Source organism: Ambystoma mexicanum, chromosome 3p, assembly GCF_040938575.1.
Source record: "Ambystoma mexicanum isolate Mex_15411 chromosome 3p, UKY_AmexF1_1, whole genome shotgun sequence".
Taxonomy (NCBI): domain Eukaryota; kingdom Metazoa; phylum Chordata; class Amphibia; order Caudata; family Ambystomatidae; genus Ambystoma; species Ambystoma mexicanum.
In genome coordinates this window covers 905,712,335-905,735,573 of record NC_090925.1, presented here as the reverse complement: position 1 = coordinate 905,735,573, position 23,239 = coordinate 905,712,335, and the positions used below count along the sequence as shown (strand labels likewise).

At 44.1% G+C, this 23,239-nt stretch overlaps 1 protein-coding gene across 1 annotated transcript in view; it reads right to left on the bottom strand.

Annotated features, from left to right (window-relative positions):
* Positions 1 to 17,050, bottom strand: part of TUFM (Tu translation elongation factor, mitochondrial) — a 379,939-nt gene extending 362,889 nt beyond the window's left edge. The window contains exons 1-2 of the mRNA XM_069652151.1: positions 16,955 to 17,050; positions 16,370 to 16,416 (exon numbers count right to left, since the gene is read on the bottom strand). Coding sequence (XP_069508252.1) covers positions 16,370 to 16,416; positions 16,955 to 16,994 — 87 coding nt within the window. The 5' untranslated portion in view covers positions 16,995 to 17,050. The remainder of the gene's footprint in view (positions 1 to 16,369; positions 16,417 to 16,954) is intronic.
* Between the last annotated feature and the right edge of the window lie 6,189 nt (positions 17,051 to 23,239).

Genomic DNA, 23,239 nt, shown 5'->3' with positions numbered 1-23,239 from the left:
GGTCTTGTGGTGCCTGGAAACACTCCTGTAATGTCAAATAAAAAATATGTATTTTTTTTTAAATGCCTCTGTACAGGTAACTTAGCTAGGCATTCAACATTACGTAGTGGGTCATGCAGGCTTCTTTCAACTTCTAAGCACAGATTAGGATTGCCTTAGTCGATAATTTAGCAACCTCTGAAGGATAAAAGGCTAACCTCCCACCCGACATTTGACCATGAGATTCTTTGCATGCAAGGGAAGCTCAGCGTTGGTGTTCATCCATTGAATTGGCGAGAGGATGCTACTGCACTTTGTGCTTGATCTGTTAATTATGCGAGAAAACTGGTTTTCTGTCACACTGTGGATCCCTGATGCACGAGTTATCATATAAATTTGTGCACACGTTGGCTGGATGTCTAACACGTTTTACTATCTTGCAAAGGAGAAAACACATTTTTAATCCCTTGAAATAGCATTTACGCTCAAAGTATAAAAATAGGTAATAAAATATTTCACGCCACAAAATCATATCTGGAGCACTGGGCCTATAGACTGGAAGATTTCCAATCTGAGAGGGTTTACCGGCGCAATGTCTCGATAGAAACATTTCAGTAGCTCCCCAAATGCAATTAGATAAGTCCCATGAAATGATTGCCAAGATTTCGAAATTGCGTGCAAGGAACTGGGGTGGTGGTTGCCACTAGGGCACGCATATTGAAGGCCCAGTGAGACAGGATTGTGTATAGAAAACAGTGTTCCTGCAAATGGAGTGCGGGGTTCTTGAATAATTATTCATTGAAAGAATAGGATATTGTGGTTTGCTAGAGTTCCCCCACACCTCCAACTTCATTGTATTTAAGGCTGAAGGAGATTTAATTCAAGTAAATATGAGCAGTGTAAAATATAGAACATTCTCCAGCGCCGACTATGTGCTCAATAAAATTAAAATACTATTTAGGAAGTGATATTTAAAAAGTACTGCAAGGGTAATCACAGACATAGCAAACATTAGATCATGTGAGAGGGTCCTGTACCATGGCCTAATGTAGATTTGTTTGATCATTTGTATTCTTTGAGGGCTTTAGCTATTAATAAGGAAATGGGAAATGTCAGCAAGGTTAATGTCTTTCCTTTTCCCCTAAAAATAGTGCCAATGTAAATTCTGCACAAACCTTCATTCTGAAATTGCATAATGAGATACATATGCGATTCGAAAATCGAATGGTATTTATATTTGTCCAATATAATCTGTAAACCATTCTCACAGGCTCGAGTTGGGGTGGGCGATCTGAAATAGAGTGCTATCTAAATGGAGGACACTGTTTCTCCAACCTAAAACTTGCAGAAATCTGATGCGATTCACGATTATTTTTTTTTTTTTAACAAACCTATTGGCCAAACATCACAATGTTTCTATTCGAAAATGGGGGCATGCAACAGTTCCTTGATAGCAGTCTTGATTATGGAAAGGAACGCATGCGTGTGAAGTAGTGAAATCATGCAGGCATGTTAATTTCTTTTTCTACAGACAAGCTGTTATTGTGTAACATTATGGTACCCTTTCCTGCATAAAGTATGGGGCTCATCTTTAATTTCCTTTTTTAAATAAATTGGAGTTCTAAAACCGGCCATTTCTTGCCCCGAATTGCAGGGTAAACTGTAAAATTAAGGGGCATTAGAAAAAGGGGTCTGCCTGACAAGAGTATTGTTAGGTAGGATTAACACAGAACTGGTAAATCTTCCTGACCTGGGTCAACCCAAAAAAGGTTTTGCTTTAATAGTGGGATATTTTTCCATAATACCTTTTTCTACACACACAGAATCTTTCGCTCTTTTTATGGGTGTCATTTTTTAGACTCTGCGTTACTGTCATTTTAAAAAGGTATCCCTTGGACAACCTCTTGGAAATACATGCCTGTTGCTGGGTTGCCCTATGGGCTGCCCTTTTAAACGTTCTCTACTAGCCTTTAGAGGGAACTACAGTTCCAAGGGTAGAAAGGATCTTTGGATCCCTTTTACATTTTGTTAAGTGAAACCAGCACACCCCACCTTATGTGGTGTGCTGGGGAGATGCAATGTATCCCCTTTCACACTAAAACGGTAACAATTCTATTACAGCGACAAGCTTACCTTCAATGGCTGGTGGCAGTGATACCCTGTATTAATTTGGTGCACGTTTACCGCGGGCTGTGTTCACAGCTGCAGTAAAGAGACCCAAGGGTGTCCATTTTTAATGAAAATGCCCCCCCTTACCCCTCATTTATGTAATTCCTGATAAATACTGCAAACCTGGAAGCTGAGGAAAAGTCGACCTCTGGAACCAACACCAAAGAGGGAGATGAAGGAAATGCAGCTGAAACAATTTCCAGCGACCGGAGAGCCTGCTGTAGCCCTTCCTTCCAAATCGACCCGAGGACTCTGGAAATGACGGCCCCGACCCAAAGCCTGGTGGGACCCACTAGACTCAAGACCTGCATTTTGAGCCATCCCACGCGTTACTGCGACCTTGCGTTGTTGCAATATTCAAATACTCTGGGACCTCGAGCCATTGTGCGGTGCACAGTATTCCGAATCTCGCAAAACTTTGTGGGCATCGTGGTGGATCACCAGAGACACAAATCGAGTCCGAAAAGTCCCCTCACCACAGTGTTGGACCATTAAAACAACGAAAATTCAACCGTGATTTTCTGTCTTCTGTGCTCCTTGAAAAGGTGCCAAATCCACAGAATCGCATTCAGTCGCGAGGGAAATCTTGCCTAGAGCCTTCTTCATCGATCCCTGCTGCAAACTCCCTTCTGAGTTCTTGTTTTCAGTCTCCACAAGGAATCCACTGACCGGGTATCTGGCTGCAGACCCTGAAGTTCTCCTGCTGCAAAATCTGCTTCAATGCCGAGGTACTGTGTGGGCTTTGGTATGTACTTACCTAAAGCCTGTTGGGATTTCTGTGTAGCTGTAGGTTGTTTTCTGTGATGGAGAGGCCTCGCATTCCAGAGCACCCAGTCCCACTGTTAGAATGCTGCTAGGGTGTCTTCTGCGAAGGCCCTGGACCCTCTTCTAGTTCAAAAGTAAAGTACTCATCCGTTTGCCCATTTCTCCTAAGGAACTGACTTTTTGCTACTAAAGAACCTATTCTGACACTGCCTGTTGGTCACTAGTCCTAGTGAAACCCCCCCCTTCTGCACTGAGAACACACATGCTCCAAGAATAAGGAAAAGACTTTCAAGGGATTGGGACTTCTGCCTAGAAAAGAAGTGTATCAAAGTGACTTATTTGTAAAGAGTTGGTTGGTAACTATAATTGTTACAAAAGTTCTTACTGATCTTGAAGGTGTGATGCACTATTCTTAAAAGTATGGTTAACATATTTTCTTCCTTAGCAACTGTTTTGCCAGTCTAATAGAAAGTAGATGTGAAGGTATTTTACTCTCCTTTGATTAGATTGTGCCTCTTCCCAGAAGTGTTGGTTTCACCAGATTATTCCAGCAGGGTAATTGTATGAATGTCCCCCAAATGGGTCTTGCTTCCCCTGACTTGTTGCTAGTCTGTCTAGAATAAGTCTGTATTAGGTTGTTGCCTACCTAGAATAACTGAGTCATTCCGAAAAAGTGTAACATTTGGTTTTACTTTCCCCTTCATTGTGAGGTTTAAAAAAAAAATGTATGTGGGTTTTACTTACCTTGTGTTAGCTGTGTGCCATCCAAAAATAAGTTACAAGAGTTACTGCTTACCTCAATCTGGGGTTACCCGATTTCAAAAGCACCTGTTATTGTATGTTACATCCTTAGGTTTTACTCACCTAGTATAACTGTGTTATCACAAAAGTAGTTCTAGATTTTTACTGCACCTAAAATAGGTGTTCCACTATTCACCAAATGTGATTTGTACTGAGGATCATTATACAACTGGAAGGTCTACTGCCCTTGCATTACTCAATGTACTTGTAAAAACTAACCATTGGTTTTTACTCCCCAAGAATAGGCTTGACCTATACGGAACGTGTATGAAAAGGTTTCGACTTCCCTAGAACTACTGTTAGGTACTTCAAATAAGGTCTATACATGGGTCTGTATACTTTCAAGTATAGTGCTGTGTTTTATACTGCAATTTCATATAATGTTTTAGTGCTTACTTACCCCTAGATTTATCTGGGTCTACTTGTATTTAAATAAATCCTTAGTGTTTCATTGTCTCTTTGTATTATTTTTATTACAATTTCACTTGTACCGATTCTACAGCCCTCTCTCCCTCTACGTCTACAATACCATGAACTCAGGTGGTACAGCCTTATATGGCCACAATTTAATGGTTCTACTAAGCCCTTAGTTGGACTTCAGAAAAACTGTCCTAACAAGTATTAACAAACTGATCAATATATATATATATATATATATATATATATATATATATATATATATATATATATATATATATATATATATATCTTACTTTACTAACAATTCACATATGTTAAACAGTAACCAAAATCATTCAACAAGTTACACAAACTCAGAAGAATAGTAAGATTATATGGTATATGGTATGCTATGTAAATGCAATCAACAGGTCTCTTAAACCCATTTCAACTCTCGCAAACTAATAGCTAAAAAAAATCTACACCATTTCACCAGTTTTTTTTTTACATTTTGGAATAAAAACTTCTGAATAAGGTAGTCATGACAGAGGTAATGGTGAATTAGGCAAAATGGAGGGAAGCAGATGCATTTAAGCTTTCACTTGTCTATTATTGACCATTTGATATAGTGAATTAACCCACTGGCCTTTTCACCTTCAATTACCCACCTCTTGGAAACGCATTCACCTAGTTTGTCACAATTCCCTTTTGAAGCCTTGCTGCAGGAGATGGGTAGCAGTCGTGTTTCACAAGCAGTTGTTACCAATGAACGTGTGGAATAGGAGGTAGAAGGCATTTGCGACTCCCGACACCACAGATGTTCACATTTTCTGGTTGACTGGAAAGGATATGGTTCATGTGACAAAACCTCAGAACCTACCACCTATGTGAATGCCCCTTGGCTGGTCAAGCGGTTTCATCATGGTCATCCTTGGAAGCCTAGTGCACCTGGTCTGGGACGGGAGCATACTACTATAACACAGGGATCGAAATTCAGGGGTGCTGAGCGCAATTTAGCTCCTGGTAAAGATACAAGTGCTGCTGGTAATCGCTTTGAAAGTCCAAAGAGCTGGTTTCAGCTCCTGCTGAATTAGCCTTCTGGGAACATGCATAAATACTCCCACCAGTCTCTCCCCATGAGCTAAGACAAAAGTTGCCTCTAAATAAAACAGAGCAAGTGTGCCTCCAGAACCCATTCCTTTAAAGATACACACACCAAGAAAATAAATGATAGAAACAGCTTGTTCACAAGTGGCACTTGCCTTTATAGCATTTAAAACGGTTGTACAATTTCAAACTTTTTTCCTTCAGCTGTGCTTTTGAAAGACAGATGTCGATTTCACTCCTTTTGTAAAGTAAAGTAGTGACAATACTGATATTTCTTGAAAGGCCTTTCTTTTAGACAGCCTAATAACATTTTCTTGCAACACTTAAAGGATGTAAAATTATATTATAAAACAGCTACACAAGACCATCCAATTGTTTACTGCAGGAAAACCCCCACTGTGTTTCTTTATGTTAAAGTTTGGGGCGACTATAGCTTTAAATGGAGAATACAGATGTAAAAAAAGCAGGTGTATGTTTTGCTTGCAAATCTCTCCACTTACACCTTGACCTTTACATACTTGTAATGTGCTGTGAGGTACAGATAATGGCAGTTACAAAACAGTTACAAACGATGCCTGCTATTACAGCTGGACAGTTGCCTTAATGAGACCTTTTCACTTTAACATTAAACAGAGGTTACTGATTAAGTAGTCTACCCTTTGTCATTTTGTTTTAAAATAAGTGTTCTATACTGAAAAACATTCCTGTTGCTGTAAAACGCACTTCCCCAAAAATGTCCCATTTCCTTCTAATCTCTCCAAAATATGCATCAAGTCTCATACATATCAATAGAAATCTCAAATTCGGATCATGATCTTAATGTTCGGCCAATACCGGTTGTCGGCTATAAAGGAAATCTCCCATACAAGTATGCTGTATATGGCTCCCAAGAGAAACCACATAGTACATTGGGCCAAATGCCTTTTCTAAATTACAGTTTACTCATTCTTAGTGGGTTAATGCACTCGATGAAGAGGCGTTAAATCTAGGTCTCAGGTTGGAACCATAACCATTCATCCTCCTGAGGTCCTTAAAATATGGTTGAATAACCCCTGCCAGGCCTCCAAATAAAGTCCGTACCAGGCATTTTTACGCATGTCAAATACGACAGCTTTATTATTTTCCTGTGTACATTTACACACAGGTTTAGAGCAGAGGGCAGTGCAAAGGTTGGGTTACTTGACAGAAACCAGAAGGCTTCTTTTGATTTTTCATCTACATGGATGTAATTGCAAATCACCTCTGAAACAGAATGCATTTCTCTGAAGCCTTTCAAAAAAAAGGAACTGCACACTGATAAAAGGAATGGTTTCTTTCAATTCAGCTTCAGAAGCACTGTGCATATTTTCCTAGAATTTTAGGATTGTATAATTAACAAGATGGAAAACTAAGTTGCAATTGAGAAATAAAAAAAAAAAAGCATTTGCTACAAAATATTAACGGTGAAAGCAAACCAGTATTGCACAAGTGTATTTTTCAGAGTTTCGTTGCTATGTGCATAATCATGCGGAGGCAGATCATTTTTACACTTATAATTTAATGTACACTCAAATTATAAAAACAGTGTGTAAAAGGATGACTATGCACAGTATAGTTTACATCCATTCAACCTTGCTATCAGTGGAGTACATTACTATAAATGGTCAGTGGCAGCAGAGTCTTTGCTCAAGGGTGAGTGATTGTTATTACACCAATCACAGGTGTTCTAGCCTCTCAAATGGTCAAGACTAGAATTAAAACATCCAAAACCTGACTCTCCAGGAAGTGCAAGCGCTGTTCAAAATCAAAGGAAAGTTACATATAATTGAAATAGAAACTCATAAAATTGTTCATCCAACATCTAGGTACTGTGATTATTATACCTCAGTCAATACTCAGTTAACAGACCTCTGAAGGATGTTAGCCAATAAGATAGCTCAGCCGGTTGAGTACTCGTTGCTGCAATCTGTGCATGATCTGTAGGTTCGAATCCCGGCAAGGCCAACTCAGCCTTTTGAGGTCGATAAAGGAGTACTGACTTTGGTTTGGTGATAATTGTGATAAATATGTTCTATGTACACCGATTTGCCAAAAGCGCTATATAAATAACCATTTAACCATTAGATAAGATATAGAATTTAGCATGGAGTCCGTGCCTCTCTGCACTGTTGTGTCATAACTTTAGCATACCATTAGGTAGTATAACTCCAGGAAATGAGGACTTTCATTAAACATCAAAAATCAATTCTGCCATCGAACCTCAAAAGACACAATACAATTCATGTTTGCTTTACTATGCAATTGACTAGGTTTTTTATTTCAACATTTAAATATATACAGGAGAGATCAAATGGCCAGACCTTAGATAAATAATGAATGGTGTATTCTGTCACAATGCAGAATGCTGCCGCACAGTAATGATTTCCATATAGTTTTTGCACACGTCGGCTGGATGTCACTTTACTCTCTTGCAAAGGAGAAAAAAAATGTTTACTCTTAAAAAAATCACATTTACTCTCAAAGTTTAAAAAAAGGGGAGTAAAATACTCCCACCTCAAAATCTTATCTGGAGCACTGACCCCTGCGATACAGTGTGGCTTGAGTCACGTAGCGCCTGTAGCAAACATCTTGGCATCTAGTATAGTCAACACCTGCATCATAAACCCATTTTTCAGTCTTAACCAAAAAGCACAACCAGAAACCTTACCCTATTTCTTCACCTAAAAAGTGAATGCATAGGGTGGGGTAGATTTAGGGTGCAGTAGCAGGAGAGAGAACAAGGTGGTAGCAAAGAAAGAGGCAGTAGCAGAAAGAAACATGTCAGTGAGGGAGGGAATAGCAAAAGCAATAGATGTAACAACAGAAAGTGTTCTAGTGACAGTCATTGGTGTAGCGGCAGACATGAATGACTGCGAGGAAGCAATAAATGGGAAGGCTGGCATAAGAGTAAATAAAAAGGGAAATCAATATCAAACTGCATTGCACAAGATCATAATAAAAAGATACAGTCAGTAACAGAGTGCAAGACAGAGCATTTTCTGGTGCTCATCACAGATTGGAAATAAAAGCAAGGGCAACCATTTTTCAGGCATTCCAGAGTGAATAAAAAGTGGCACCCTATAGCTATAAAACCTTCTTGTCCGAGAATCTTTTTGGCAACTATTTTTGTATGCATACTCTATCCTAAGAAAACCTTTGAGACTTTATCAGCTTCTGTGTCAGATGAATACCACCTGGTCAGGAAATCTTCCATACAAAAATGCAATCATCTGTAGATAAGTGCACACCCTCCTTTTGTTGATTTATATAATTAATGCGTAAAAATGCCACATAATTCCTTCCAACGTAATAACCCTATTTAAAGGGTATATGTTGTAGACAAGAGCCAGTATGTCAGATTTCATTTGATCATACCATGATCATGGAAAACATTTACAAAAAGACACATCAAGTACATTAATATCACAACTATTAAAACCAATTCTCAAAACACACATTGTCACACCAACGAAAAACTCACATCTCACATATCATTCCTCATATACTCTTTCATCACCATGTATACAAAACGCCACTCTTACTTGTGCAAAAAACGCAATCCTGATAATTCTGTTCTTGTCAATCAGAATATCCCATCCATTTGGGTCGATAACTATGCACTTTGAGCAATTTAAGGTAACAATGTTTTAAGAGTAAAGACAAGATAAATGTTCTAAGGTCGTCGCTCTTGAACACAAACCAATTACCACATTTTATCTCTGTAAACCCAAGTTAGAGCCAACTCTGGGAGGAGTGGGCTCTATGGTGTTGTCGACTCGAGTTTCAGGCAACCAGATCGGCCTATATAGTTTCTGTCTGGTGCACCTCATCAGGACATATATATAATACAAACAACAAACAATTCTTTATACAAATACAATTCAAGTTGGTGTAGATTTAACTGTAGCCCATTGTTCAAAGGGTAATTTCTTAGGGTGCCAAGTTTCTGTAGACCAAATGTGTGTCTCGAAAGACCACCACAGTGTGTTGACTTTGGATCTAGTGTCTTCATGCAATATTGACAGGGCCGCACCAGGGACAAAGTTCCTTCTTGGTTGAGACGTTATTATATCTTCCTGCTCCCCACCCGCCGCGATGAAAGAGACAAATCCAGAGTCGGTTTCAAGGGGGTGCTCTCAGAGTTCTTTTTGTCGGGACCCCTTTTCTGCCCCTTCCGGCTCCAACGGCAATTGTCCCAACCCACGGACGCCGAGGGAAATCTTAGACGCCCAGGAGCTACTTTCAGCAACTGCTTCCTGAATCTGAATTCCTACCCCCGAGAACACACCTGGGCGTTCATAGCATGTGGCGCTGCTGGCTGCTTAGAGGAATTCGACTCCTGCCCACACCTCGCTGCTCATGCTGCAGCCTTCCCAAGATGGCAGCCTCCTTAAATGGTCAATTCCACCTCATCCAACATGGCAGACTTCTGGTTCCTCGCCAGGCGCTATAGCATGGATTTAATCCAAGAAGCCGGCAGAGATGGTGCACCTTAATATTGTAAGTCATGCCGTTCTTCTTCTCCTTACTGTTCTCCCGCTTGCTATTCTTTGGCCCAATACGTTTCAGTCCTTATTGATGAATGCTGGGATCCTTACACTTTATACAAAAGCTGCTGCCGCAAATCCAACTTTATCAGAGTAGCCCTTGGGATCACAAAACGATCTCCATCGTGCATCCTGCACCAGGCTATTTAACAAGGGTTTTTCCTTGTTGGGCTGTTTTCCATATATAAAGGGGCCTCCCTTTGAGCCCCTGGAAGAGTCCCTGGTAGAGAGTAGCTAAGTCACTTCGGTAAGGCTTTTGGGGGGGGGGGGGGGGACATCTGGGCCTTTGTGTGTGGAGCCCTTGCATACATTCTCTCTCCCATGTGGTTATTATTAAAACCTGGACATGGGTTCCTTACTATGATCTGCTCACTGTTGCACCTTGACCAAGAGATGGTTCTGCATACCCTGGGTAACTATACCAAAAAAGGGGGGGTGGGGATTAGACACTTCTTCCTGCGAGGCTATAAGCGCTTTTCTGCTTTGTTTGGAGAGGTGTTCCCCATTCAGGAAATGTGATTGTGTGTTTGTGACCGTTGGTGTTTATTTATTAAATTTATTGAGCATTTGTTAGGTGCATGTACAACAAAAGTGTTTCATGGCATCACAAGGCAAAATAGGGAAGGGGACAGGGGAAGAAAAATAAAGACATGCAATTGTGGTCCTACTAGGCCTTGTGGCACTCAGACGTGCAAGTGCTATGAATAGAAGTTCTGGGGGAGCATGGAGCAAGTAATGGGCAAGGGCTGAGGATTCTAGGAGAGGGACTTGCTGGTTAAGTGCAAGACGGGTGAATCCCACGGTGGGAAGCACAGTCACCCAGGGAAGCCCACAAGGGCAGTGCTGGAGGCAGATGCTGGAGCTGGTTGGGTAGGGGCCAGGTACCGGTGGGATTCATGAGGTCCTGGCCGCCAGTCTCAGCGGCAGTGGGGTGTTTAGTAGGCGAGTGTAGTAGAGAAAAGCAGAGTTTTGAGAAGTTTCTGGAATTTAAGGAGGTTCGGCACAAGTCTGAGTGGGGCAGGCAGACTGTCCCAAAGAGGCACCAGCCGAAGTGAGACCTGCCCCCAACTCTCTGCTTCGAGAAACGTTTGACAAGCAGAGAGCTGGAGTTAGAGGAGTGGAGGGTTCTGGCAGGGAGGTATTTAGGGAGAGAAAGCTGAAGATAGAAGGGCCCCGGCCCCAAACAGCCTTGTGGGTGATGCATAGGGTCTTGAATTTAATACTTGCGGCCACTGGGAGCCAGTGGAGAGATTTTAGGGCTGAAGAGATACGGTCCCTGGGCTTCAGGCCAAGGATGAGTCTTGGAGCCCTATTCTGGATTAGCTGAAGGGGGCGTAGGGAGGAAAGGGGGAGATTGAGGAAGATGCTGTTGCAGTAGTCCAGCCTAGAGCTCTGGAAACATTGAGCTTCTGGGGAAAGAGAGAATGCCTCTAAGGAGAAGCTGGAAGTGGGCCTTCTTGGCAAGGTCCAAGATGACCCCACGGTTTTTGGCCTCAAGGGAAGGTGAAAAAATAAATAAAAAAGTGCCCAAGGAGGATGGCCAGAAGGCAATGGGGGAAACAGGGCGCAGGCATCGCAATAAGAAGGATCTCTGTCTTACTTGCATTAAGACAGAGGTCATTAGCTGCAGTCAGACAATCAGGAAGAGGAGGTAGTAGAGGGAAGTTTGAAGGAAAGCTGTGCGTCATAAGCGTAGCACTGGAAATGAGGAGAGAAGGAGCTGATCAGGTGAGCAAGGAGGGACAAGATAGATATTGAAAAGCCATGGTGAAGGAAAAGAGCCCTGGGGGACGCTGCAAGTAGAAAGAAGTGGTGGAGGAGTAAAGGTCCAGCTTCAGCTGGGAGGGGCAGTTAGTGAGGAAAGAAGTCAGCCAGTCCAGTGCCCGATCCGTGATACCGAGAGTTTCACAGAGCCGTTTTACGAGGATGGAATGGTTGACCTTGTCAAAGGGAGAGGAGAGATCGAGAAGAATGAGAACAGCAGGAGAGTAAGAGTCAAGATTAGCAAGTAAGTCTTCACAGGTGTTCGGGAGAGCAGTTTCCATGTCTATGGATGCCTGGAATGCAGATTGATGGTCATGGAGGCAACCAGCGAGTTCAATACGAAGGATCAGTTGGGGGAGGACCACATTTTTTTTTTTACAGAGGTTTCCCAGGAAGGGTCAGCAGACAGTTTTTTTTTTGGAGAGTGTGCACAAGGGAGGGCTTGAGGGATAGGGGGAAAGAGCTAGTGGTGAAGAAGTGGTTGCAGAAATCAGCAAAAACCAGTGTGAGAGATGTTGTCCTTAATGGTTCTAGAGGAGAATGGGAGTACCTGTTTGGATGAGACCTTCCTAGAGCACACAACATAGAGACCTCATCATGTGCTATGGGCAGGAGGGAGGAGAGTGCAGGGGAGGGGAAGAGAGTGAGGACAGGATGACCTGCGTTTTCAATGAGAAATGGGAGGCCAGAGCGGGAAGAAGAGAGGTGGAGACTGCGGTTGGATTGGCGAGTACCTTGCATATTTTGAAAAGTTCAGCTGTATTGTTAGTGGCTCCAGAGATATGGGCTCTCTTCTTGGAGTGGATAGAAGAACGATATTGCCTTTGGAGTAGGCGACAGGCCAGTTTGTCAGAATATGAAGCTGAGGTCTGCCACTTCCTTTCAGCAACTCTGCACTTCTGTTTCAGAGATGCTGGATCAGTGTCATACTAGCTGTTATACTTGAAGGCAGGTTTCAGGCAGATCCTCAAGACCAGGGCAAGGATGTCAAGGGTGTGAGAGATGGTGAGGTGCAGGTTAGCAAGGACAGAGTCATAGGGAGAATCAGAAGCAGGGGTGGGACGAAAGTGGAAGTAAAAGCAGCGACTCACACTTGCTTCATCAGCCGAATGATGGCAAAGGAGGCTGGTGGAGGGGAGGTTGTCCAGACAGAGGGCCGAGGGGTCCCAAGAAGGAGGAGAGGAGAGAGTAGTCAGACCTCAAGAGGAGGGTGGTGACCGAGTTAAGGCGAGGGATGTCTCCATAGATAAAGGTAGATAAAGGCATCCAGAGTGTGTCCGGCAGAGTGGGTTGGGCCGGAAGGAAGAAAAGTGAGAGAGGGAGTCACAGAACTTTAAGGCAGCAGATTTATGAGAGTCGAGATGGATGTTGGAGGAGGAGGAGTTCGGAACTGGATGCCAGGAGGGAGGAGGTGAGGTCGGCCCAGTAAGAGAGGAATAGTGGGGAAAAGGGTCAGGGGGCCTGTAGATAGTAGCGAGGGTGAGTGAGAGAGTTGGAGAAACCCCAAGCCTACACACGAGACATTCGAAAGCGGTGTAGGGTTGAATAGGTATGATAGACAATGACCCACTCGGGATAATCAGGGCCACTCCACTTCCAGACCGGTTGGGGCTGGGTTTGGAGAGGAGTTTGTAGCCATCAGGAAAAAGAGTGTCAAGAGCAGTGAAAGAGCTGGCATTGAACCACAGCTCAGTAAGGGCGAGGACGTCACGGTCAAGGTCTTCAAGAAGGAGACAGATGTCAGGGGAGCATTTGACAGCAGAGCGTGTGTTCAAAATAGCTAAGTGAAGCCGATTATCACCTTGCAAAGTTTTCTGAGGGGTACAGGGGTGTGCTACTCCCGTCAGTGGTGGTGGAAGTGTTAGAGAGGAAGGGGGAGTAGCAGCAAGAGAGGGGAGGAAGTCGATGAGAGAGGGCATGCACCGATCACAAAGGAGAAGATTAGTTTGAGATCCTTGGGCCAGGATTGTGCCATTGTGATAGACATTGATGATGCACATAGAGGATGAGAAGTATGCCAATACTACTTCCCATCTAGTGCCGCCATTAATGGGTGAAAAGGAAAAATGGGAGATAGTGGAGACCAGATAGGGAGGCCATAGGTCCAGGGAGGAGACAGAAAAGAGGATGTCAGTAATAGTCTCCCTGGAAGTGGCATTGATGTAGGTCTCAGCAATATGTAAGCCTGGTTTAGAGACCAGTAGAGCTTTTGTAAGCTTTTTTCTTCCAGACTTCGTGAGAGAGGTAGAATAGGTAATAGAGTAGCAGTTGGAATACATAGGGGAGCTAGAGAACACCATGCGAGCAGGGGGGGTGGGGGGGGGAGAGAGTAAGGAGCGAGACAGACAAGGGAGTTGCACAGACAGCTCAACAGATGGGATAGCAGCCAAGCAGTGACAGATGAGAAGGTGCTTTAAATGAGATATGTACAGGGTAGCAGGATTTTAAGTACTCAGAGTACTAAAATGCACCAGAAAACAATGTGTGTGCAGGTTTATAGGCACAGCCAAATTCACCTTTCCAGCAGGGTACTAGGTAACAGCTGAGGAAAATCAGTCCAGGTTGGTAGTAGACCAGCTTAGCCAGGCATAGTTGGCGGATCGGTACAAAGGGCAACTGCAGAGGCACTTCAGTAGAAGGAAGGCAATTTAGTTTGGAGGATGAGTTAGTCAGGTGCAATATAGTTTGATGTGCGTAAACAATCTTGAGAGGATATAGAAAAGGATTTGAAGAACATGGCGAGGTGCGAGTAACAACGTGGATTGTGAAGCGTTAATACCAGACCCAGGGAGTCCAAATGCAGTAGAGCACAAAGCGGTACACAGCGAATAGAGGATAAGTGAGCGTAATGAGGGCAAAAGCACCAAGCACTAACGGCAAATGGGGTGTGTTTGTGGGCTAGGTAAAATTGTGTAGCAACAAAAGATATTCACTATAACCACTGAGTAATTGGTCAGACTCAATATGAAAGCATACCATATTTCTTCTGTCTCTACGTATTATCCAGTGTAGGTCCACAAGATGGGCAGAGTTTCTGGGGGTTCCCTTGATTGGTATTTCAAAAGAACACCAAATGGAACTCTTCCTCCACGTTTACCTCACACAACCTTGTTCAGGTTGATGCTTCCAGGAGGCTCCAAATGGGTCCTTCTTGGTCGTGGTCAGAACGCGATTCTGAATCTTGATACGCTATGGCAACTAACAGAGTGAGTGCAGTTATCTTCATATGTTCTTTGAGCCAGGGATCCTATAGTGCTGCTCTTTTTTCTGGGTATAGTTGGTATTTACACAGCAGTAAGTAGTGGAACCAAAGGAAGTAAAGCCCAAATTATGTATGGGAATCTATATTACTCTCGAGTCAGACTGTCCTTGTCCCAATACTTACATCCCTCTCTCCGGTTCAGCAGTGTTGCATGGCCGGGCGAAATATAAAAATTCCCTCCGCTACCCCCTGCCCCCACCTTTATGGGAGTGAGGCAGAGCAAGGATAAGGGAGGTTGAAAATCCTGTAAACGTCTAATGCGGAGAGAAAGACCTCATTCACGAATACTGTTATAGAACATACTACAGAAATATACAGTGGAAACAAGTTATAGTTTGCATCTCATATGGAATACCCACAGCGGTCAACTGACCCATGATGTGCAGGTTTGACAAGCAAAAAAATAAACCCTCAAGGCTGCAAGCGTGTCCGGGAACCTGCAAGCCTTTCATCTCCGTACAATGACATTACTGAGGTCTGCTTCTGCCAGTAACAGAACTTTTACCGCCTAAGGTTTACAGATTTTGCAGCCTAGAATCCTTGCTGCTACATTTCCACACAAAAACATTTAAGTACTTTGGAGTCAGGCAAGCAAGTTATTGGTGAGGCAGTGATGGATGAAGTAATTTCTGATAAGTCATGCACCGATATAAACAATTGGGTTAATTGTAAATCCAGATAATTGTATTGATCCTATCGCTACATATATTATTGATCTTTCCATTTGTATAGCAAATCACCACTGCTAGTAAACACGCGTTCTCAGAACAGTTGTAACCAAGATCAGAAGGCACTCCAGGACAATCCCATCTTTATGAAGACCTATTAAGAAACAACTCAAGTACAATGCAGTGCATACTTTAGCCGAGTGAGGCAAGTGAAGTGTTCCCTTTCAAACTAATCACAACTGTCACCCGTATTGGGACAAATACGGGTATCTATGCTATTAAACACTATTACAAAAAGAGAACCCTGCGTGTTTCCAATTCTAATTAAATGGTCCTTAATGTGGTGGATTTACAGCGCATTTTATCATTTAGTGGGGTAGGCAGAGCCATGCCAATGCTGAGTGCGGACCTTCAGAGTGTGAGCTAGACATAAGTGACCCTCGAACCCAACGTCAAAAGTTGGCATCTACGAATACTAGTTTGCACCCATTAACTAAACCCTCATTTATCAGGGGTAGCTCCCTGGGCTACGAAGGGCCCGATTTTAGCTTCTGCACTGGTAAATTACACGGCAATCTACGAATACATCAACTGCAGCAGATCTTTCACTTTTTCTAATATGTTATACTATTTTGCGTGAAACGTCATGTCGATACAATCTTAAAGAATAACTATTCATAATGATAATTCAACGTCTTATTCAAGCTCGTTTGTTGTGCAGTGCCGGATTGCAGCACTCCATAAACCAGAGTCGCAACTCACTACAAGATCCTACATGTCACAGGTTGCCGTTGTAAAACCAACGGTCTAAAAAAAAAGCAAACTGTTGATAGGCAATCAGCCCAGGCCAGTTTACATGTCTAAGTCGCATGCGAATAAAGACAACTCACCCCGAGGAAGCTGCTCTGCAAGAAGCTGGAAACCGCTCCTCCCAGAACTGGAGAAAAAAAAAAGATAATACTTAGCGAATCACACATGACAATCGAAGGGATACATAGAAGACGCTCTGAAAAAGTAGGTTAAGGAAGCTCCTGCCCATTTTAAAAAAACAGCCTCCCTCAATGAGCGTAGCTAATGGATGAAACTTGCTCTGGGGTGAGGAGGCGGACACCACAGTTGCAGTGTGGCGGGGCTGGTAGCAGTGAGATGTGCTGGCGACGAACCAGCGGAGTAGCAATGGAGCTGGCATGGGGAAGACAGTAGTAGAATAGCTCTCAGCTCAGCCGCCATGTAATAAACTCACCCCCGTACGCACATTCACTTAAATGAACATTCAAAACAATCGGGTGCAATATTGCAGCAATAGAGATATGAGGACTGGAGATTTCGATAGAGCTGGTCCGTAGAGGAAGCAACCGACACAGGAATTGGCATTATCAGGGTCAATAGAGCGCCACGCCTTCGGCATTAACTCGTCTTGCCACCCATGAAGCCCCCCTACTGCCGGAGACGTCCTTCGCATGACCTGTACTCACCGGCTCCCTGGTTTCCAGCCAGCATGAAGCGCGCTGCCATCTTGGAAAGTAAGAACTATCCTTACTGGTGCCCCCGCACAGGAAACGGAAGACATAGAGCATTAAAAACAAAGGACGGACAAATTTGGGAACTATACATTTTATTAAAATAAAAAAGAGCCAAATTCATAAGTCTAACTTTCTTCTTTTTTTAGTTTGATACGTTTTATTAAATAATGCAATGAAGATAGAGATACAAAACAGTACCCCTCCAAATATATACAAGCATGTGAGTTAATAGACAAGTAATGCATTAATAGAACGGAAATATTCAATGCGCAATTAATAAACTGCAAAATATGAATGTAGCAAATATTTTTAAAATAATAAAAACTGTATTTACTTTCTCTAAGATATTGTAAATGCAAAAAGTGTAAAAAAAAATAAAAATTAATTAAATACAATGAACCCAAAATAAACACTTGATTAAGCACAGTATCAAGTTATCAATTTCCTCAGTTAATTTGGCAGAAGAGCTGCTAATCGGACGACTCTGGCGGTTTTTAAAAGAAAATTGGAGTGCATGTGAAAAGTGCTCTGCCAAGTTGTCAGTTTCCCATGTCATTTGCATAGTTGCCAAGTTTCCCAATTACATGCGGAATCTTTAAACCAGTCCTGTTTTTCCATGCACTGCATGCTGGGATGTATAGGCCAACCCTTGAAATGCGGAAAAACTACAAGTTCCAGCATGCTATTGGGAGCAAAAACCAGGACTGGCCTGAGGTGTCACACATGGAACTGGGAAACTTGGCAGGGAGGGCCAGGTGACCCTTGCGCCCATGTTGGCTGGTGGGTGTCCAGGGAAGGGGGTTGTAGTAGACTGGGGTGGCCTGGACCGCTGGCCTCGAGGCGTTAGACTTTAGTCCTTGGTAAAAATCTAGGGCACCCGAGAGCAGGAGCAGCACCCCAAAGCCAGCCGAGGCACGTTAGAGCGTTTCCCTCCGTCAGGATGCGCAGGACCTCCGCCATGGCGAGGTAGGTTGTAAGCGATCGGGCTCAGTTCTTGTGGGGTGCAGCCCGGAACACCGAAGGCGGTTTCAGGGATCCCTGGCCAGGACCCAGGACTCACCCTGACGGCCTTCACATATGCCTGGGTGTCCAGCTGCTGTGCTTGGTGCTACACTCATTCTGCCATAGCTCTCAACTCACCCGCTTTTGGCGGGTGTCACCCGCCTTGCAAAGGGCTGACTCACCCGCCAAGCCTCCTGCACGCCCATTCTTTCCAATGGGCGTCTCACCCGCCAAAAACAAAATCGGGTGATTTCACCCGCCTTTGCGAGACAAATGGTTGAGAGGTATGCATTCTGCTCTGGCCCTCTGGGGCCGGTTGATAAAGGCCCGTGCTCTGGGATGCCAAGCCAGGGATCCCCGGACTGCCTTGCACAGCGCTGGTTAGGTTGCTCTTCCTTGGGACTCCTGCCGGACCCCAGATCACACATGGGCCTCAGCTGCCAGCCTCGCCCTGCAATTGCGTTAACAAGAACTGTGTGTAGCCTGACTAGGACTGAGACCCGGACTTAGGAAAAGGGAAGAACCTAAGGGGTTGAAAGAGACTGTCTTGTGAACTGTATTAGAAAAGCATGAACTGTGTTCAAAATGGCTGTATGAACCCGACGGAGGGATGCCAAGGGGAAAGCCAAGAAGAGTGAATCCCATATTTTGATAAGCCAAAAGAAAGCTAGGGGATGGGAGACACCACTTTCTGATGAGATTGTGAACATAGTGTTAGAGAGGCTATGTGAACCTGATGGAAGGATGCCAAGGGGAGAGCCAACGAGAGTGAACCCCATACTGTGATAAAGCAAGTTGAATGGTGTATCTTGCAAGTGTGAACCCAGATGAGGGATGACTGCGAATCGGGGTGCAGCCTAAAACACCAGAGAACATTGTGTTGACAAGAGTGAACCCGGTCGAGGGTTGTGTCACGCGCCCCCTCCGGAGGCGCTTATGGGACAGTTGGAGGATGCACTGCCATTGAATTACACACCACGCATTTCCTTAATGTGAGCTACGGTCTAGTTCATTTTCAACATGGCTGCCGCCTGGTCGCATTTAGCCTTTCTGCACCCGGCGGTCGGCGCGTTGCACCCCATATGCTTGCTGTCTTTGGGTAAGGTGCTAGTTTTCAGCTGTTTTTCGCTCGACACCGAGCCTTTCCTCTCTCTTTCCTGTCTTCTGGCTTCACCCCCCTTTTTGCCATTCGCACACAGTATCTTTCTGACTTCCTTGTCTTCCGGCAGTTCTGGCCATGGCTCTCTCCTCCCTCTCCCACTTTCTTTTCCTGGCATCCTGTTCTCTTACCTGCTTTGTGGATCCGCTGCCTTTTCTCTCGAGGATCGTACTGTGTGCTTCTCTTGTTAGCATGGCTGCTGCTCACCTATTTCTTCCAACTCCTTGGCTGCTCTGGTTCTCTTCAATCCTCCTGGTCTTGTGTTGTGTTAGTCCTTCGGACTCTGGGTGTCCTCGCTTGCTTCATATCAGTCCGCTCTCCCTGGACTGGCCGTGTTTGCTTACCTGCTATCACTCCTAAGGACTTGGTCGCAATATGGAAGGGTTTCTCCACCGGTACTTCCCCTTTGGACTTCATATCTCCATCACGCAAGGGTGCCATACTCTCTAGCCTGACCAACTGGACCACAACGGACAGGGATTCTTTCCACCTTCCAAAGCTTTTTCCCCTTTGTGGCTTCCTCGGAGAAGGGGCCACTAGCTTGCCAATTCCAGTAGGCAGGCATAGTGTGTTCTCTCTGAGTGAGACCTTACCTCTACCAAAAGAAACTGAGCACGCGGCCGAGAGGAAGAGACAAGAACCTGTAGACAAGTTCCAATGAAACAGGTGAGGACGAAGAAGTGTATTTAGATGTAAGTGACAAACCTAGTGAACTTGACAGGTTGTCCACAGTGAATGATTGTTGAACTTGTGATTAAAAGGCCATAGTGAACCCGACAGAGAGAGGACAACACTGAGAGAAGGATTGGAGCCTGGCAGAGGGGGATCCTAAGGTGAAGAGTAATCGGCCAATGTGAAAGATTTATGGAAGGGACTTTTTGTTTGTTTTGGCACTTCAGGTCCTCTGAGGCTATAGACTTTGTGTAACAGAGACTTGACCACAGAAGGCCCTGATGTTTTGGAACTAAATTGTAACCTTGTATTAGCGAGGCCCAGGAGCGTGCTATGATCAGAAGTCCTGCCTTGGCCCATGCTTAAAACGTGGGGAAGGGAGACCCCAGCCATACCATCCTGACTTATTTTTTGGTGAACACTTCTTTTCTTTTCTGGTGAAAATGACCCCACACTATTCTGTAACTTAGCAGTAAGGATTGGCAATAGGCTTTTCTTAGTATAAGCCCTTTTATTTGACAAGACGCCACTAGGACTGCCTTATTATTATTTGATGGTCGTAGCTTGCTCCCATCCAAGATTTAGGTTTAGATTAGGCATTTTTCGCACCCATTCATGCTGTTTAATTAACACCCTTGAACTGTGATCACTTGTGTCTGTCTTTACAGTTGCCACCATGAGTTCCTTACATATGGTGTCATAGTGGGATTCGACTCAATTGAATCAAATTGGGGACCCTACCAAAATGAAGACCAGAATCCCAGGAAAACCAGCCCTGAGCAAATAGATCGACCTCACAGGGACTCTACCTTTAGAGTGCAGGTTACCTTTCACCCTTTAAGGCCCCAGGCGATTCCCCATGAATGGAAAGCAGTGGAAGGCAATAGTTACTACCTCTAATGTCATCAAAACTCTCTAATACCAGGGAGAGATAAAATTGTGATCCCTCTGGACTTACAGATGGGTTGTTCTGCTACCTCAGCCATCTATGTGGTACCCCAAAATAAGAAGCGTGTGGAGATATTTTCCCTTCTATCTTGTGCAGATGTGATCAAATTTGTATTGCTCTACTTTTCTCATATTCCTAGAACTATTCCTCGAAGTGAAATACTAGTGACCCTTATGTATGAGAACATGTGGAACTCTCTACCTAAGAGAACCACTAAAAACCCAAGTGGGGTTGATGACCCGCAGATAGATCATCCCTTCCTCTCCCCAGAAAACCTCTAATGCAGGAATTGAAAGCACTAATAACTCGCCATCTCCCTTGGCATAGGAAGTATAAAACCCACTTGGGAAATTACTCATGACTTTACTCCAGGGCAAAACAAAATGTGCAATGGATACACCAAGTTTCAACATCCTAAGGGCAAATGAGGATAAACATCTGGGAAGTTTAGAAAACGAAAACCTAAAATATGATACCTTGGGGAAAATATCATATAATAAAACATCAGGAGGGGCTCTAGAGACCCCTTTTCCACAAAATAAAGTCCTAGAAACCCATTATTACTATTTGGAGGGAGAAATAGGGGAAGAACCAATAGGAGACAAGGTAAGAAAGTCAAATGGGAGGATGCAAAGAGAACCCTACATTGACAAAGAAGAAGAAAAACTAGAGAGAAATAATGCCCTGACTTTTTCTTTAGCCCCCTGGATAAGAATAGGAGAGGGACAACATCTACGGTATCTCTAGATGAGTCAGAAACCTCTCAATTTTAACAATGCTTATTTTGTGGAGAGTGGGGACATCTTACAGAGAATTGCCCTAAAAAAACAAAGGAGGAATTAATGGACATTCAGGAAAGGGTAAGGAAGGAAGAGAGAGAAAGAGAGGAGAGAACTCTTAAAATCATCTCCTAAGCAAGCCCTGATTGACCAGGAAATGGTTAAAAGTCCCAACAGTAACGATCCAGGTTATATGCCTGAAGGCTTGGACCAACAGTCTCGGTGTTCCATGTGGAATCTCCAATTGAAACACAGCAGTCCAACGAGCATAGGGGAAGGGTATGTAAGAAACCTGAGGGTATTCTCCCAAGCAGACCTAAAAATCCCTTATTCAGGTGGCCAGGGAAGGGCTGTCCCTCTCAGATCTCAACCCTGGGGGTGGAGGAGCGACCAAGGATTGCCTGGTTAGGGGAGCCCAGTGTTATGCTCGGGGGAATGCCCCAGGTGAGACGCAGTATTACACCAGGGAGGAAGACAAAATACCTGACGCCATTGTAGGCTGTTCCAGATCAACCTCCCTTCCACCAAAAATATCTCCCTTACCAAAATCCAACAATCCCTCTGCATCTGGTAAATCCCAGAGGAGTCCAAATCCTGTGGCACCCAGAAACCATATCTCCCAGAATCCCTGTTTTCCTGTTTCCTACTCGAGTACTCACAATTATTATTCTCCACGTCCCTCTGGTTATTATTTCCCAAACTCCCAGTCTGCTTTGACAAAACACTACCATTCCCACAATACCCCCTGTTCATTTCACAATAAGAATCCTGGTCATTATCTTTAATTTCACAACCCCTACAAATCTCACCCCTCTGAGTTTACCAACCCCCCTAGTACGAGGGCTATAATTCCGTAGAACACCTTTTCCCCATCCTACACCGTAGGATATTCAGACACTCTACCCCAGACCCTCTTACAACACAAATACTTTCTTACACTGTGACAAACAACAGACTAACACTGAGCCGTTTAACTGACATGTCCCAACACAAGCGCCAGGCAGAGACAGGAAATTGACAATAATTACACACACCTGACGGCCCTTTGTCTTCCCTATAGGGATAAAAGTAGGAGCACCAAAGCAAATTTTGAGCAAGGCCAACCGCACCAGGCAGCAGCTATTCCGAACCGGCAGTTCAAACAGAGAAGAAAGGCAGGGAGACCCAAAAGGACAACAAAACTGGAAGTGCCCTTGCCATTTTCAACCCAGACCCATGAAGCCTCTGTGAAAGGAAACATAAGACTTTTATATACAGCTGGTGTGTGGCATGGCGATGCCAACGGTGCATGGGGGCCTCCCGCGCTGATTGCCCAGGCGTGGAGGCATGCTGGCTACCGTGGTACTGTCCTTGACTCCAGAGACAAGAAACGCCAGAGAGGTCAGCCGGACTGTGTTGAGCAGAAGGTTGCAATCAGCAACATATTGTGAACGCAAGGACTTGTGTGTGTTTTGAACTTTAAAGAAAGCCTAGGTAAGGTCCAGATGCAGGGTGATCCAATGTCACGTGGGCGTTCATTTGAAAGGCTCTCCCCGGGACCTGTTTGTTGAAACTACATATACCAAGAAGCCTTGGGGAAGGCCGGTGTGAGGTGTCAAAGGGGTCATACAAGGGTCGAGCAAAATCCCTCATACAATCGAAAGTGTTTGACATGTTAAGAGGCATAGTGAATTGTG